The sequence below is a fragment of the Chaetodon trifascialis genome, chromosome 17 (assembly GCF_039877785.1).
Source record: "Chaetodon trifascialis isolate fChaTrf1 chromosome 17, fChaTrf1.hap1, whole genome shotgun sequence".
NCBI classification, from domain to species: Eukaryota; Metazoa; Chordata; class Actinopteri; order Chaetodontiformes; family Chaetodontidae; genus Chaetodon; species Chaetodon trifascialis.
In genome coordinates this window covers 18,172,394-18,189,788 of record NC_092072.1, presented here as the reverse complement: position 1 = coordinate 18,189,788, position 17,395 = coordinate 18,172,394, and the positions used below count along the sequence as shown (strand labels likewise).

The 17,395-nt window shown below is 42.8% G+C and overlaps 1 protein-coding gene across 1 annotated transcript; it reads left to right on the top strand.

Annotated features, from left to right (window-relative positions):
* Nucleotides 1-1,298: 1,298 nt before the first annotated feature.
* fndc5b (fibronectin type III domain containing 5b) lies at nt 1,299-17,296 on the top strand. The gene is made up of 6 exons (XM_070985330.1): nt 1,299-1,763; nt 5,654-5,772; nt 7,311-7,509; nt 11,958-12,047; nt 14,379-14,571; nt 15,477-17,296. Exons 1-5 carry the CDS (start codon nt 1,688-1,690, stop codon nt 14,516-14,518), a joined length of 624 nt encoding a protein of 207 aa, XP_070841431.1. The 5' UTR covers nt 1,299-1,687; the 3' UTR covers nt 14,519-14,571; nt 15,477-17,296.
* The last annotated feature ends 99 nt before the right edge of the window (nt 17,297-17,395 follow it).

The window sequence follows — 17,395 nt, the reverse complement described above, 5'->3', positions numbered from 1 at the left end:
GCCACTGATTCATGCATATACATCAGGAATCCTGTTGTTACATTGCAGACTCTAAGAAAGCATCTTCTGATTGAATACTTAATACTTACTCTGCTCAAGGACAGACAGAATGTGCTGAATGAAAGTTAGAAAATGATTTGACGTGTGAATCATGTTCTGTTTTAGAATTTTCCTCTGGCGTTGCACCATCATCCCTCTTTGCGAATAAGGTGCCAAATGCATTTTCTTTTGCGCTTTTACAGCACAGCAAAGTTTAGGGGAACGTGGTTTGGTTTGACTTGACTCGGTCATTAAGGGCGAGGATGATGAGCAAATGTGAGAAATCTGAGGATTTACAGAAAAGTTTCTCCTAAAGCTTACTTCACTCTCAGTGGGCTGACAGCCCCAAGACACTGGAGACTGACAGCCTTTCCTCTCAGTTCATGTTTGAATTTTATTTGAATGCCATTGGCCAACAGAGTCAGCTGAGGGTTACATAACTTCAATACTACAAATGCTATGTTAACATCCATGGCTTCAACGAATATTAATTTCACTATTGATTCATCTTTTGAAGTTTTGTCAGAGTTTCAATGTTCAGTCTATAAAATGGAAACAATGGAAAATGAAACCAAAATTGCTCAAAGCTCAAGATGATGTCTTTAATTTATTTGACAATGTCCAGAACCCAAAGATATTCAATTATCATCGTGTAAAACAGAGAAAAGCAGTACATCCTTACATTATGGAGGCTGCAACTAGTGAATGGTGCTTTATTTCATCAATAGTTGACTGAAAAAAATTGGCAAAATGCATGTCACACAACTAATCAATCTATCAAACTAATCATACTAACACTCTTGTTGTATATTATAAGTATGTTGACATATGACTGATGTGATGAATGTTACTTTGAAGGTTTGGCCAATACTTCTTCCATAACTTCCTGCAGGTGTGTGTGTGCACGTGTCTGGGGTGTTTTTATGTTGTCACATTCATTACAGGGACAAAGTACAAGCTCTTCTAAGGTAAAGCAACAATTTTCAGGTAAAGACTTGGGTTATGCTGAGGGTGAGTCTCCAGGAAATGAATGCAAGTCTATGCACTGTCCTCTGAAGTGATGGAAACGCGGCTGTGTGTGTGTGTGTGTGTGTGTGTGTGTGTGTGTGTGTGTGTGTGTGTGTGTGTGTGTGTGTGTGTGTGTGTGTGTGTGTGTGTGTGCGCGCGCTTCTCAGCGAGAGAGAGAGAGAGAGAGAGAGAGAGAGAGAGAGAGAGAGAGAGAGAGAGAGAGCGAGGGAGAGAGGGAGAGAGGCAGAGTCATTAGCTGTGGCGGCACGTTGCACTCTGCAGCACTTGCGCACGTCTTTACGCTCCGCTCACCTCCCCGCGTAGTAAAGCCTCTCCACGCCGCCGCTCCGTCACCAGTCTGCCGGACTGCCGCTGGTTGGAGGGCCGTGGCCGAGGCTCCACCGGCACCGACACAACGAACACGGTATCGAACAGCACCCCCCTCCCCTCCCCTCCTCTTACCCCTCCTCCTCCGGCTGCTGTTGCGCGTCTGCTGCAGCGTCCAAGTTCAGGTGAGCGTCGTCGCCGGCACAACAAGTCCTCTCTCCGGTACCGGCCGGGATGCTTGCTCCATCCCGTTAAATGGGATGTTATAAATGGGCCGCGCAGGATGTGAAGCCTCGCTAGAAGAAGCAGGAGGATGGCTAAACCAGGCTTGTCTGCGGCGGTGCTGCTGCTCCTGCTGGGCTGCCTGTCGGTGTCCTCCGTTAATGCCGGTGAGTTTTACCACAGGTTGATGGGCGATCGTCACGCGTAAATCCTGGCTGATCAAACGACACATGCTGCTGTGGAGCGTTAGTATGTTATCGGTCCAGAGCTGTCTGATATGATGCCTGCAGTGCATTGTGGAGTGGAGCGGATTCCTTTGGAAAAGCACCTGGCGTGACACATTGTTATGGATGTGTCAGCATCCACATTTGCATCAGCTAGGTGAAAACACTCATTTGTAATGCCAAAAATGGCTCACACAAGTTAGTCTCCTATCGTATAAACACTGAGGATAACATGGTGCTTTATAAGATAAGTTTTTCTTTGTGTTTTTCTTTGTGTCATTTTGAACCAAGAACGATCATCTTTGTTGTGTTTGGTTAAGAAAGTTCATGATTGATTGATTCAGAGGGAAATACACAGACAACATGTGCAGCTGATTTAGGAAAATAAGCTTTTAAAACTCCTCCTAACACTAGATAAGTGTCAATGAAATGACAACTTGATCAATCAATTTGTCAATCATTAGAAAATTAACCTGCAATGATGGGTATAATGGATGAACCCCCTTGAGTCATTTTCAAAGGAGTAAAAAAGCCAAACAGTTGCTGCTTCCAGCTTCATAATAGTGAGGATTTGCTGCATTTTCTATGTCTTATATGATGATAAGATAAATATCTTTGGCTTTTGGTTGGTTTGACTGTTGGTTGGACAAACAAGACATTTGAAAACATCACCTTGGCTTTTGTGGGCATTTTTCACAATTTTCTGACATTCCATGGACTAGCAGATATCTCAATTAATCAAAGTAATAATTTATAGATCACTGTAATCAATAAGGATTGTTGCAACCCTAAAGTGTGTTCCCTCCTCTGAAACATTTCAGCTTCAATATCCATCAGTGTCCTGAAGGGATATGAAACAGCATGATGTGCCATAAGGAGGAGGTATTCCTATTCATGCCCTCCATACAGCATAGATCTAATCATCATGCTGTATATCATGCATGTTGCATATCGTCCCTCATCTATCTTTCATGGTATTGCATATTTTTAACCTGCAGCGGCTTATATTCAAGAACATTCATCTCAAGCGTAAGATCTTGGTTACATTTCTTCCAAATGATAAGCTGAGAGATGACAGACAGTCCTTTTGAAAAGCCCAAATCTTGGCGATAAGATCATGTGGGATTTATCTCAGCCTCCGGAGATTTGATATTTGGCTTCCTGAGGCTGGAGATGAATGTAGTTTTAAGAGGGGCTTTTTGTGATTCTGCAGCCAGCTTTTAGCTCTCTGGCAGCAAACGGCTTAAGAATGGATGTGAATCCTTCTCTGCTATTGTGTTGTTTCTTTGTGTGAGCGCTGGAAGATAAACAGTGGGAAAACAGCTAGTCAAACAGGGAGTCATAGCAATGCATCACACACGCACTTGAGCACACACCAGCTACTCTGCATCAACAAACACACACAGAGCCCGTCGGAGCCACGGACAGAGTTTGGCCCCCACCAAAAAAATACTGTGTAACACTCCAGCCTCTTCTGCTGTGCTGGGGTGACTGTGTTCACACAGAGAAACACAGAGTACATTCGTCCTGTAATACCATTATTTGACTCTTCCAACAAGTCAGAGGCCGGCTGTTCAATATTTGCAGAGGTGTGAGACAGTGTGACAATCTCATTAGCAAAAAGTGACAGACTGCAGTTACTGCTCATGATCTGGAGTGTAAACAGAGAGGAAGAGAGAGCAGCGTGGATCTCTCTCTTTCACACACACACACACACTCGCTTTAAATGGAGTTCAGAAGGTAACGCCTGGACATGGGAGCACAGAATAGCAAAGACTTAAAGCAAGGCTGTGTCCCTTTTCAATGATGTGATAGCTGTTGTCCTTGTACAAATATAAAGTAGCAATCATAAGCAATGAAATGCAGCCTTGCTCAAGGATTTTTAACGCTACAGCCTCTCTCGATCTCGTCCGAGCAGTCGTCAGTCAGCGGTAGCAAACTTTGAATAGATATTTCTGTGTATCCAATAGGCCAGACTAACGTGTGCAAAAGCATATCACATGACAATTTATGTATACTGTGCGTGAGCGTGCCAGTGTTTGGTGTCTGCCTCTAGTGCATGAAGGCAGTAGGAACATAATAATAATAATAATAATAATAATGCAGAATTTTACTGCTAGCATAGACAACAAGGTCAGCAACACCTGTAATTCATCATCCATGGTGAATTAACTGCTGGCAGTCAAGGTTCATAGGTGTGTACAGGCTGATGTCATGTCACGTGTTAGGGGTGTGACGAATCAGAGGAGGACACGCTGTGACTGATGAGACAAGGGTGTCTGCGTCATCGTTTCCAAAGGTCTCAACCTGACCCTGGAGTTTTCAAACCGAAACGTCTTAGTGTGGATGCAGGGATGTGGTCATTCGAACCTGAACCTTACAAAGTTGAAGGACTTGGCAAACAGTTTCCTTATTACGCATCCAGCAGATACAGAGCAACATTAGCATTCATTTGGAGTCGTCTCTGTGCCCAGTACTCACTCTCCTTCTGCCTCTGTCCTCTCCCTCTCCAACATCTCCAGAGGAAAATATCTGACTCTTTAGCTGCTAAATGCTCTGCTACATTCACCAGCTTGTCACTCAGTGTGTCTGTCTTGTGTTTGGTGCCTGGCAGTGTAGCATACAGTATAGCAACAGTGTGCTGAAAGACAAAAAAAGGCTCCATAGAGCTGAGGTTAATGCAGAGTTGGTGATAATTATCTGGTTATCAGTAGTCATGGGATCCACTGTTGATATAAAACTATTGATTCCAACTTCTTTAAGACATGATACTCACCTGTAGGCGAAGGTAAAACTGTGTGATCTGTGTGGTGCAGCATTTACACAGAAACACTCTATTGTAGAAGGGCGTGGAAATGATGCATTTAATTTCCCAGAATGTCCCTGGTGGAATAATTTAGGGGGAAAAAACAATTCTAATGAACTGGAATTGTTATATATGCTTGTGCATTGAGAGTATTTATAGCACAGAATAGAATAAATGCACAGTTCAGTGCTAATTCTGTGTGTGTGTGTGTCTGTGTCTGTGTATGTGTTTGTGCTTGTGTGTGTGCGCACGTTCTAGTACAATGTCAAGGTCTGACTCTGACGTTGCTTTTACAAGTCAGGCTCATGGGAAATATAGCCTTGACTCTGATCATAGAAGACCTTGAGTTGGTCACACACACACACACACACACACACACACACACACACACACACACACACACATACACACACACACACACACACACACCGTACCACAGTTTTTTTTCCCACTCTGTGTTCCCTTTACAGTTTAGGAAGGAAGAAAGTTGAGCAAGACCGCAATTTAATCCATGATAGTTAATCTCCTGATTAACAAACATTGCATTGAATTCTGGGATGTGAGTTTTCTTTCGCTCAAACAGCAAAAATCAATTGGCAGCGTGAGAGGAAGTACATCCCCATGAGTCACACTTTAATGAGATGTGTGTGGGAGAAGAAGAGAAGAAGGTAAAGATGGGAAAATGTGTGTGAGAGAGAGAGAAACAGCAAGAAGAAGACAGATGAGAAAAAGAGGCTTTTCTTGGGAAACACCGAGAGATCCGTTTATGGTTAATTAGACCTGGTATTGATGAAAGCAGAAAGATTAATTTGTAGGTGGAGAAGAGGAGATTTTAAGGAAGGTGGGGTGAGAGAGCAAAGACGAAAGAGTCAAAGAGAGAGAGAGCGATGGACAGGGGAAGATGTGTGTGTTCAGGTCTACATTAAAGCATCTATTCTATCTTTTACAAGGTGTAACGACAGAATATTCATGACCTGTCTCTTCTCATTTGTTTCCTGTGGCCATGCTGAATGTGCATGTGTGTCAGACACCCTGCTGTCAGCTCCGCTCAATGTGACCATCAGAGAGATCGAGGTCAACTCCGCCGTGGTCACGTGGGAAATCTTGGAGGGGGACCCTGTCATTGGATTCGCCATCACCCAACAGGTACCGCTGTGTGTCTCGTGAGGAAGCGAGAACTTCGGACATAGTTTAGATCGGAGTTGTTCAAACCGTGAGGAGAGGCATGAAGCCGAAAAGGGATGGGTGCAGGCTGGTGAATCCAAAAACAGCAGGAAGTTAGGTGGAGTTTGGTACACCGACTTGGTTCACACTGTAGCATCAGCAGCGGCTGTGGCGGTGACACACCGCTCATGGAGGATATTAAAGTACTTTAAAACCTTTAACATCTGAATACTGCATTTAACTTGAAGAATTACGCTCCTGCTCTGAGTCATAACTGAACACACAGATGTGATACATGTACATAAATATATATTTTTAGATTCAGTGTGACTCACACTTTCTGACAATATATTATTTTCTTCATTCAGTACAAATAAATGACCATAAATCTGCATAAAACTCACAGAGATGAGATGCTGCAGAACTTGCCTGAGCGTTATCACGTTTTACAGTTTCCTTCAGTATCAAAGTAATCCAATGAATGCAAAAAGGATCTGCTAATCGGCGATTCAGCGTAACTAATGGTGCCAATTTGCCGAAATGTAACTAAATGCAGGTTCCTGTGTCCATCCCTCAAAGTGTTAATGGGAACTGTCCTTCCAAAACGTAAAGCATCATTATCCACAAATATAAAGAAGACAAAGAATAAGAATAGGAGTGACAAAATCCATTAAATTTGAAACTATTTTGTGGAATTGTATTGTAGATTATTGTCAGATGTACATTTAGTCTGTGTGCTGTTTGAATCGGATAAGAAATTCCCTTCTTTAATTGTCTGGTAAATAAAAAAGCCCCTTAGGAGACTGACTCTTGATCTACAGTAGCAGGAACCAATTGACCCGAGCAAGCAGTCCTTGCTGGATAATAATATACATTTCAAGAAGAGCGTACGTGACCAGAGAAACACTCTGTTTCTTTAAGCTTAATTACACTGCAGAAAAACTCCCTGGAGGCTTTATTTCAGCTTTTTCCCAGCTGTTAACCAAGAGATACGTGTACCATATCGACCCTAAATAGATTCCAATTTGTTGAATTTTCACAAGAGACTGTTAGCAGGGAAATCTAACTTTGCCACCAGAAATCTGCATTTGATAAACTATGCATCCAAGCAGTTTTTGCAAACAAGTAGAAAACTCTTCCATTGCCTAGAGGGAGCAGGGTGAAGCTGAACCAGTGACTTTAGTTGAAGTGAAACAGGGTTTTGATTGTGACTTTGTGCCAATATTCTGTGAAAATGTCAACATTTTCATGTCAAAGACATTACAGGTAGTAGTTGCTCGCCCCAGAAGTTTGCTCTTGGCATGTTGGAAACACTTCAAACACATCAAGAGTCAAAATCCACTCTAAACTGTGCTTACAAAATATCAGAGGATGGCCTGATGCATCAGTTTAACCCTGGCCTGTGAGTTCTCTGCTGAAGTGATGCCAAAGAAAAGAGAATTTCCCTGCAGGGATCAATAAAGTATCATATTACATCGAGCCTCCTGGCCTCTGCCCCTCTTTTCCTCACTCATCTGCAGAAGAAGGATGTACGCATGCTGAGGTTCATCCAGGAAGTGAACACCACCACGCGCTCCTGTGCATTGTGGGATCTGGATGAGGACACGGAGTACATCGTTCACGTTCAGAGCATCAGCATGGGAGGCAGCAGCCCCCCCAGCGAGCCTGTTCTCTTCAGAACGCCCAAAGAGTCAGAGAAGATGGCGTCCAAGAGTCCAGGTGAGCATGAGAACCATGTTGAATTTTCATTTGGTGTCTGGGAATATCTGATGTACAAAAAAAATCCTCAGAAATCTGGGTGTAAAATGAAGTTTAAAAACACAATTCACAGCAGTCTCTAGTTTTTTACTTACTGAAAGGGACACCGGTGCTTAATATGCAGCTCATTTGTCCCCAACTCTATCTTCACATACCATTCCTGGAAGCTCAGTAATGCAAACTGCTGTGATCAGTGTCCGCTCACTTCCATGGGGACATAGAATCAGTGCAAAAGCAGGGCTGCACAAAAATACGAAATTAATTGAAAATATTACAGTATAAATCACACTTCATCCCATTTCATTTTTGTGAATTAAAAATTCTCTTCATGTAGGATCTTAATTATTTTTCAGAAGTGACGCTTTGCACGGGAAGACAGTCGAATTAAGGGAACTTGGGATCCTAGCACCATTTTGCATCTTAACTATATAATACAAGGTGTTTGCTCTTGTGTGGCCCACCATTAAGTTTCAGTTTTGACCCTCCAAGGGAAAAAAGTGTGGGCAGCCCTGCCTTAAAGGACCAGTGTGTAGGATTTAATGGCATCATGAGGTTGCAGATTCCATTTAACTGAATAGCCCTTGCTTCACCCCTCCCTTTCCAAGGCTTTAGGAGAACCCACAGTGGCTGCGAAACTCGCCAAAGGTCCTCTCTAGAGCCCATGTTTAGTTTGTCCATTCATCTACAAATCAACATGGCATACTCCTTGGAGGAGGACCCTCTTCCTTTTTAGATATAAGGGGCTCATTCTAACCATTCTTATTTTCAGGTGATTACACACTAATGAAAGCATACTTATGAATATTATATTCCATTTCTGTCAATTGATGATCCCTCTAAATCCTACAAACTGGACCTTAAAAGTGATGCATTCCTTTGCAAAACCTCATGCATTTTTTAGTGAAAAGTGTCAATAGCAAAAAATGACGGTGAGCCTGGCAGAGTGACAGTGTGAGTTTTCACATCTGCACAGCACATGCTGCAAACACACACACACACACACACACACACACACACACACACACACACACACACACACACACACACACACAGAGACAGGTAGGTAGACGATTAAAATTCTATACATGCAAGAGCTTCTCTGTCTTCCTCATGCATGCAAATCTACATGCACAAATTCACTCATCCATCTGCACATGCAGGTACATGCACGCAGCCTTTAACCAGAGGCAGGAACACAGCGGAGTACTAATGTTCTGTTTCACGACAAAGAAAATGGTTATTTGACAACTCAATATAAATAAAGCGCAGTAATTGCTGCCTTTGTGAGAGCCCCTCCCCACCTCCCATACAACGTATTGTTCTAATTCTCAAATGCAGAGGCTGCTGTTATCTGGAGCAGCTTGCAGTACTTCCAATTTTATCGTGTCCGACCCAGTTACAGTGCCGAGAGCAGCTGCTTCTGAGGGACACAGCAAATGCTAAATGCTCATCAGCAGCAAGGCAGCAAGATGATAAGAGAGGAAAGGGGGACATTAGGGAGCACTGTATTCTCTAGAAACACCCCCGTGTGGGAGCTTGGCGAGTTCCCTGCGAGGAGACAAGAGTTCAAATGTGATATAAAAAATGTGATGTAAAACAGTTTGCATGTCGTCCCTTCTGCAGCTGTTATGCAACATTCCAGGCAAACCTTTTCCATTCTCCACAGCACACATGTAGTTTACAATGATAATGGCACCCTTAGATTAAAATTCTGAGCCATGTTTGAAATAATTGGTCTTTCATTTCAGTCCAAGGTGGACAAAAGTTGGCTTTCTATTTCTAGCTGTTTGTCCTAGTATAGCTCTGTTTGTTGGGATTTTCAAACTGTATGTTTTTACTTTCAGGTTACGTTGGTGGGACTTGCTGGAGTGTAAACTTCCCCAAATCAAAAATAAAGCATACTTTGCTTTAGCCTGATGCTAGTCACTCCTGTACACAGTAAGCTAGTTAGCTTGATATGCTAAGCGTTGCAGCTTTCATCAGAATAGACAAACACCCAGTTTAATCCATTCCTTACGCTTTTGCGCTTGTGTTTTGGTGAGGAAATGGGTTGGATTAATTAGACATGGGTTTGCGTTGGTGTCATAACTCATCAAATGACAGAAAAAAAAGCTGCAGCTTCAGAAATGTCATCAATGGAAAAAAAGTGACAGTACACACAGTTCGGCACTAAATTTGGAGACGTTTCATTCATAAAATTTCTCAAAACAAGTTTGATTATTTTGAAAAAAAAAGTAAAAATGTGTCTTTGTTTTCAGTGTGTGTGAAGAAAAATAAGATTTTAAAGCTCAGTACTCAGCAGGTCTATCTGTTATGATAGCTGGCCATATATATGTGAGGTTATGTGAATGGGTGTTTAGTGGGAGCTCGATGTTGAGGGGCTGACTCCTGTTGTTTGCTCCAACTTTGATGGGAGCTTGTGTGTGTGTGTGTGTGTGTGTGTGTGTGTGTGTGTGTGTGTGTGTGTGTGTGTGTGTGTGTGTGTGTGTGTGTGTGTGTGTGTGTGTGTGCGTGTGTTTATGGAAGCATTCATTAGCTGTCCTGATTAAATCTCTCAGCCATTACTGCTCTCCTCCCCTTCTAAGCAGGTATTAATCAGCCTGACACCACTTAGTATCTGCAGGCGCAATGCAACACAACACACAACCTGCCCGTGTTTCTGTCTGCTTATCTTTCTTTATATCTCCTTGTATCTCTGTCTGTATCTATCTGAAGCTGACAGCCTAATAGTGCAAAACTCCTGAATGCACCAAAGTTTGCATAATGTCGTGAAATCTTTGGTGGCTGCTGTTAAGGTGTCATGTTTTAATGTTGGTTATTACATTATACAAGGAGCTGCAAAATCTGCAGTTTTGCAAATCAAAATCTTTTACAGCGGTAGAACATCACACATCCTCCTAACTGTCGGAGCTGTTTCACCTTTAATTTATCTCTAACAGTGGTGCAGCGGCAGCCTGCTGCACTGTTACACACATTTCCCCTGTACAACCACACTATCCTGGTCCTCCCGGTGCAGCTGCAGTCGGCTTTGAGTCATGAATGGTGGGAGCACGTAGGCCTACACATGTGAATGAGACTTACTGAAATACTAGATTTTTTTATGGAGTTTGGCTTTATGTTTTCTATATAGAACAAAGAGTTCCTAATCATGTCCATACTGTATAGACAGTATAGAGGTAGACCTCATGTGCTGGTGCTTGTTGTAGACTTAAACTAGACCACCAAACCCAACCCATCTCTTATAATCGAATTATCAAAGATATACAGAGAGATGTGGACCTCAGCTTCCAGCTACATGTCATACCCAAAACAAACTTGATATGTTCAGAGAACTGTCCATCGGAGGTCTGCCCTCGCAACAGAAACATTTAATTTATTATTACCAACTTAAAAGAGCGTACCTCCCTGCTGTCAAGCCTGAGGCCTCTGCTTCAGCTCAGAGGGATCACCATGGCAACAAGAGACCTGAGAGCAAGCCGGACCGCAGAAGCGCCGTCTTCCTCGACTCATTCAGACACTGAAGCGGGATGGTGACTACGCTCAGGAAAACTCAACCTTGCCTGTGGAGAGCCAAAGTCATGGCGTCACGTCCAGCGTAGCATCTGTTCAGCTGGCTCCTGTAGCTCTGCCATTCTGCACGTCTGTCATCTGAAAAAATGGGTTTACTTTCCACAGTCTAAGATTAACTGACTCTCACTGCAGCAGTTGCTATAAGAAGTTGAAACCTTTGTTGTTTCAACAAGGTTATGTGTCAGTGGCTTGTTGGTGTTAAGCTGTGGCCTTGATGTTTAAACCTACATTCCTGGTGATGTGTGTGAGAATTATCTGCAGTTTGTTAAAAAAAAATCCCATCAAGTACGCCATCGTAATTAATGCACCATGTAGCTGTAAAAGGAGTATTTTCCTGTTGAATAAATCACACTATGGGTTTAAAAGACTTCCTCCAGACAGATAATGACAGTGATGTCATGATGTAAACTATGCCAGGGAAATCACCGCCCGGCTGGAGGAGGGAGCCAGTTTGACTAGGGGGAACGTGGGGTAGCACAGGGCCTGTTTTTGGCAACAGACAGTGAAAGGTTTTAGTCCAGGCTGCGTGCAAACCTTTAACCCGATGATTGGTGTTATGCTGCAGATGCCAGAGTCCCATCAGCAAGAGAAACATGGTGAGTGATTGGGTTCGGATCCAGCTTTCTCTGTCTCTGTAGACCTCTGCTCTCACTTAGTTTTAATTACACTGACCAGAGAGGAGAATTTACACCAGGCGCCCTCACTGCTCTCCTGTCACCCTGTTTTATTCTTTTGTCTTTCCCTGCAGGGGTTCAGAGTGATGGCGGTCTCACATTTTCTCTCTGGAACAGTGAACCGCAGTGGCGCTCTGTTGACTGTGTGTGTGTCTCTCTTTCCAGATGAGGTGACGATGGAGGAGGTTGGTCAGGCTGCCCAGCTGAGGGCTGGAGAACTCATCATCATCGTAGTGGTGCTCATCATGTGGGCAGGTAATATTCCTCCTCAGTAAAGCACATTTGTCACTGCAGACCATAGAAACCCACTGTCTTTGGGCCAAACAAGCTGTCTGACTGAGGTCAGACGAGAGGAACACACTGGTGGTGGTCCCATCTCTATGTGATGGCTATTTTGTGCCCTGCAGTGCTTTAGGGATGATGTGATGATGGCTAAAATCCTTTTTTTTTTTTTTTTATCAGAACATCAGATCCTGTTTTAAACACCCATCCAAATGGTGAACAGTGTACACTCCCATCATCATCTCTCTCCACCCACCCGTCCACCGCTCGCTTGCAGCTTCGGCTCTTCAAACATGTTACTTTGAGTAACGTTTCCCGTGACTCTCAACATCCCCAAACCCCATATGTAGCAACACCTAGGTCTCTTCTGATGCCCCTTGTTTCACCATAGCTCCATCCCACAAGTTGACAGGATTTGTTCCTGTGGTTTATGGCGTGTGAAACCCAGACGGTCTGAATTCCTGTTTGTGAAAGTGTCATTGGTCCACTGCAGTTCCAGGGTGGAAATGCTCAGCCATGACTGCTTATTTCGCTCATGATATGTCCTGTAGTATATATAAAAAAAAACATCATACGGATGTGTTAACAAGGTTAAAAATTCTGCCTTTTTTATTCCCATAAACTGAAGACACATCTGACGGCTTTTACATTTACTTTTAACTAGCTGCAAAAACTCTGGCTCACACATTATAATAAGAACATATTGATGTCGACAAAGAACATCATTCATTCAGCATTCACTCATTAGCCAGCTTACTCTTACAGTTTGGATCATTTAGCCAGAAGCTGCTGCTCAGTCAGAGAAAACTTATATTCAGTTAAAAGTTTACTTTTTTTGCCAGTGGACTGTAAAATTGACGAAAAGACACATTCTGTTAACTGAAACATTAATAAAGATGCTCAATTCCAGGGTATGCAAGCTTCAGATAAACTGAGTGTGGCCACTTGTGAAGTCACATTTCCATCATCACAACATATAATTAACTGTTTTAAAACAGTTTTAAAACTGTAAGACTATGGCATCTTCTTATTTAAGCCTGTGTTATCCTTTTGTGCATCTCAGCACTGTTTTACAGATGCATGCAGCTATAAATATTCCCTCCTAACCCACTTCACCAAGTGTAATGAGATACAAATATGGCCCAAATACTGTATATGGCATATACAGTAACAGCAAGATCTCCCTTGCCAATTGCCCATGAGAGGACGAGAGGGAGAGTCAAAGAGAGTTGGGAGAACGTTGAGTCTGTAGAAGAGGAAAAGGGGAAGGCTGCATGGTGAAAAAAGGAGGGGAATTGTGTTTTTCAGCTTTTAATTGGGCCTGTGGGGCATGCTGGGGGATATCACAGTCAGATATCCCATCTTGCCCTTTGGTATTGCAGTGATCAGGCTGACATCAGCAGAGCAAGTAAGACTGAAGCTCGCTCACGCCGGATTCCCCCTGCCTTAACCCTGCGCACGCTCCTCCGCCATCATAAATTATTCTCTTTCCTCTTTCTCGTGCTCGTTCTCCGTCTCCATCTCTGCATCTATCTCCTCTGCCGCCTTTTTAATCTTCTTGACTGAAGGCAGGCTTCTCATGGCTATCTTAACAAGTTCATATCTCCGTCTGCATGTTCCACCGTTTCATGTCTCTTTCTTTTGCTTCAGTTTGGTTGGCTTTACATTAAAAGACAGTTTGATGAATACAGATAAATTACTCGCACACATCATTTCCATCTCTTATTGAAAGGCCTGTTTTGCTGTGTATCAGTATTTTAAGGTGTATAGGGCAAGAAACCGAATTAAAACATTTCAATGCAGAAACTGTCAAAATTACGAAATGTCCACTTCTGGCTTTTGGTCATATTACATGGGCCTCATCAGTACATGTGGTTTGCTCAGTTGTCATGAAACTGTACATGTCCAAGCAGAATTTTCAGCATTTTAAAAGTTGAGAGTGAATTTGAAAATATGGGAGTAATGCAGGCACGGTAGAGCTAAGGAGCTTCCATGTAGCCCTTTCATAATCCTTTAAGGAATAGTTTGACATTTTTGGAAAATAACTTACTCCCAGCAAGAAACTGCGTAACTTTAAATGAGTTTTTCTGGCTAGACTGTTAAAATAATGTTGTAAATTATCCCAGACATGCTTGTCACAAATATTTATCCCCGTTGTGGAAAGTAAAACACAGTAAACCCCGACCATCTCCAGGGTTGCTCCTCCAATAGCTGAGTTTGACCTTTGACCTCACTATGGAGGAGAGAAAAATAAATCAAAGGAAAAAGCATTTTAAATAATTATGACGCCCATTTGTCTCGTAGGGGTGATCGCCCTGTTTTGTCGTCAGTATGACATCATCAAAGACAATGAGCCCAACAACAACAAGGACAAAGCCAAGAACTCCTCAGAGTGCAGTACTCCAGAGCACCCACAGGGGGGGCTGCTGCGCAGCAACGTCTAAGACCAGCCCTGCATAGCCTTGTGCAATAACCAACTCCTTGAACCTCAGGACAGGTGAGCAACAGGAAATCTTCACTGACTACAAAAAGCTCTCATTTTTATGTCTTTCTTCCTGCAGTCTATGTTTTATTCCATTGTTTTGTTATTATGCTTCTGCAACAACATGTGTTGCATGCACAAACATTTAATCTTATCTACAAGTCTCTACATAAATTTCAGCTTTCTTTCTGATTCCCGCATATTTTGACAGCTAACTAGCTGATAACCGTCCCTGAACTGTGATCCTGGTCCAGTCATAGTTTAACACCTGACCAGGCACAGCAGGTCCGCCAAGCTTTGGATTTCTAAACTGGCGTGGAAGCTCCCCTTGTATAGGAGCCAAGACGCTGCTAGAGTTTAGACTGACGAGCCCTTCCATGTCTTCTCCATGTTATGTACATGCTTCAGCCTGAGTATTTACGCATGGTATCATGTATGCATAATTCTCGTTATAACTGAGTCAGCTGGAGACATAAATGAGTAAGTTAGAGAAACAATTTCGAGCCAAGTTAATGAGGTAGCTATCTACAGCTGATGCAATCTACCAGCAACAGTTTTGCTAATTTCTCGTCCTCGCCTCGAAATGAGAAGCCTGCTTTTGTCTGCCTCTGTCTGAAATCAAGGACCAATTATTATAAAATGACTAAGGATTTTGAGTCGTATGTCTGCCACCATTGTCATTGTGTCCTTAAGTTTCTCCACTGTTTAAATGGAAAGCCGAACAGATGTAGTGTACAAGCAGTAGCTATGTTTGATAGGCTTTGGCGAATGGTCAATTAGGAATAAGAGAAACACGAAGGAAATGATAAAGTGACCTCAAAAACACAAAGCAAACACCATCATGACTGTTGGTTTACACAGTATCTGAACTGTTACTCCTGTTTGTCTCTCATCAAGAAGAGTAAATTTGTTTCTTCCAGACCCTGAGACCAACAGAAAGCCATTCTCAGACACCATTGTACTGAGGACCCGATAAACCATTACATAAACTCTTCTCTGCACGATGAAGAACTCTTCAAAAATAATGGAGGGCAATCTGAACTTTCAGAAAGGCTGCAAACAGTCCAACAGGACACAGAAGAGGACTAAACCACATCCACTTTTGTTGTGACCAAAACTGGACTGTAAGCCTACTTTGAGTGGACAGCCGCTGAAGACTGAAGATATAAAATGGCTGTCAGTCAAAGCAAAAGGGGACGTCATTTCTTCTTGACAAGAACCGCTTGATTCGTACGCTCTGGTTCATCAGCGGTATCGAATCCCAGGAGCGGCTCATCAAACATGAATGTCTGAGTGTGTTGTTTTTTTGTTGACTTCAGGTTTGTATCACTGGTCAGAGGTGGCAGAAGTGTAGGTTGCCTCACAGAAATAGCTGGTCCTTCAGGTCCAGGTATCAGTTAGCACACAACTAAACAAGCTAAGCCCTGTTTTAAACCAAGGACTTTCTCTTTTTCTATGTCTCCATCCACATGGCCTCCTTTCTGTCTTTATTACAGCCCTTTGTGTATCGTAGCAGCTCATCCCTCTCCCTGTCTTTCTGTGTCGGTGTCTCTCTAATAACAACATTGCCGTTTGTGATTGTTTCAGCCCTCACAATCCCAATCCTGAGTGCGGTATCATTTCGTTATCAGGTCAGAAATATAGCACATTGAGTCTTGTCTCCTGCCTTTCTCTCTCTCCACGTCTCTCTCTCCATCAGTTAAATGATGCATCTGTTTCCGTCCCCCTCTCTGAACTGGGGGCTTAATGGCCTTGTCAGTTCGGGGATGAAATCTGACGCATTTTTTACAGTGCCCCATATTTCCCTTATATGACTTGCATGATGCTGTGTGAATACAGCCATGATTCAGACAAAGTTCAAGGATTGATTGGCCAGGCAATCTCATCAAAGTGACATCTCACTCCAAATCAAAAATTTTACAACTTTGAAGTCTGGAAGTGAACTTCGGTGTCAAACTTTTAAAAGACTGCCGTGGCTGGAAAATGACTGATTTAGCTTCAAATTGAGGTTTGTTGTTCATCGCTGCATATTCAGCACCATATGCTGCCTGTGGTCTGCGGCAGGATGTGCAGGGAATAAGGATGGAGATACGCAGGGCATTCTTCCTAATGAAATGTATACACTGGGCAAAGTTTGGCTGGGTTTCCTCTCTGGTTTGGCTGGAGACCAGCAGCGATGGCAGGCTGTGGATGCACACAGATGATCCTCTCAGCTGTGTGGCTGAAGACTGTTTTGAAATGTAAACCATGCTTTTTCAGTCCTCTGTTGGAAGTATCATTAACATGCATCTAAAGTAAAAAAAATGAAAGTAAAAAGTAAAGTAAAACCACTGAAGATACAGATCTGATCGCCCAACATGCCAGCACCTTGTAGAACATCTGCCTTCAGCGCAGGCTGGCAGTCCAACAGCATAATGAATCTTTGAAAGTTTTATGTCCAAATTCATTGCAAAAGTCGTCCCCATGTTTTACTGAAGGTGAACCATCCCGTTACAGGGTTAACTGCAGTTCTCAGCCTGATCCATACAGTGTGACGCTTGCTATTGTGCCATTGTATCCTTACTTCTTTCAATGGTGCTGAAATATGGATTGAGCCAATAAGTTTGACAGAAGATGAATTGGCAACAGTTTTGATCATTATTTCAGTCATTTAAACAGTCCAAACATTCGCTGTTTTCAGCTTTAGAAGCATGAGGATGCATAGAACCGTCGTCATCATACAATATATTTTCCTCTTGACAAAAAAAAAAAAAAAAAAATCATAAAAAGACCAAAATCAGCAATGACCCTAATGATTGACCCTATTATAATTCCTGTGTAGCCAGATCTTATTCCTCAG

Coding starts and splice junctions, on each gene's coding strand:
- fndc5b (XM_070985330.1), top strand. CDS start 1,688: ATGGCTAAACCAGGCTTGTCTGCGGCGGTGCTGCTGCTCCTGCTGGGC. Junction 1,764..5,653: donor GGTGTCCTCCGTTAATGCCG/GTGAGTTTTACC, acceptor CATGTGTGTCAG/ACACCCTGCTGTCAGCTCCG. Junction 12,048..14,378: donor GGTGCTCATCATGTGGGCAG/GTAATATTCCTC, acceptor TTTGTCTCGTAG/GGGTGATCGCCCTGTTTTGT.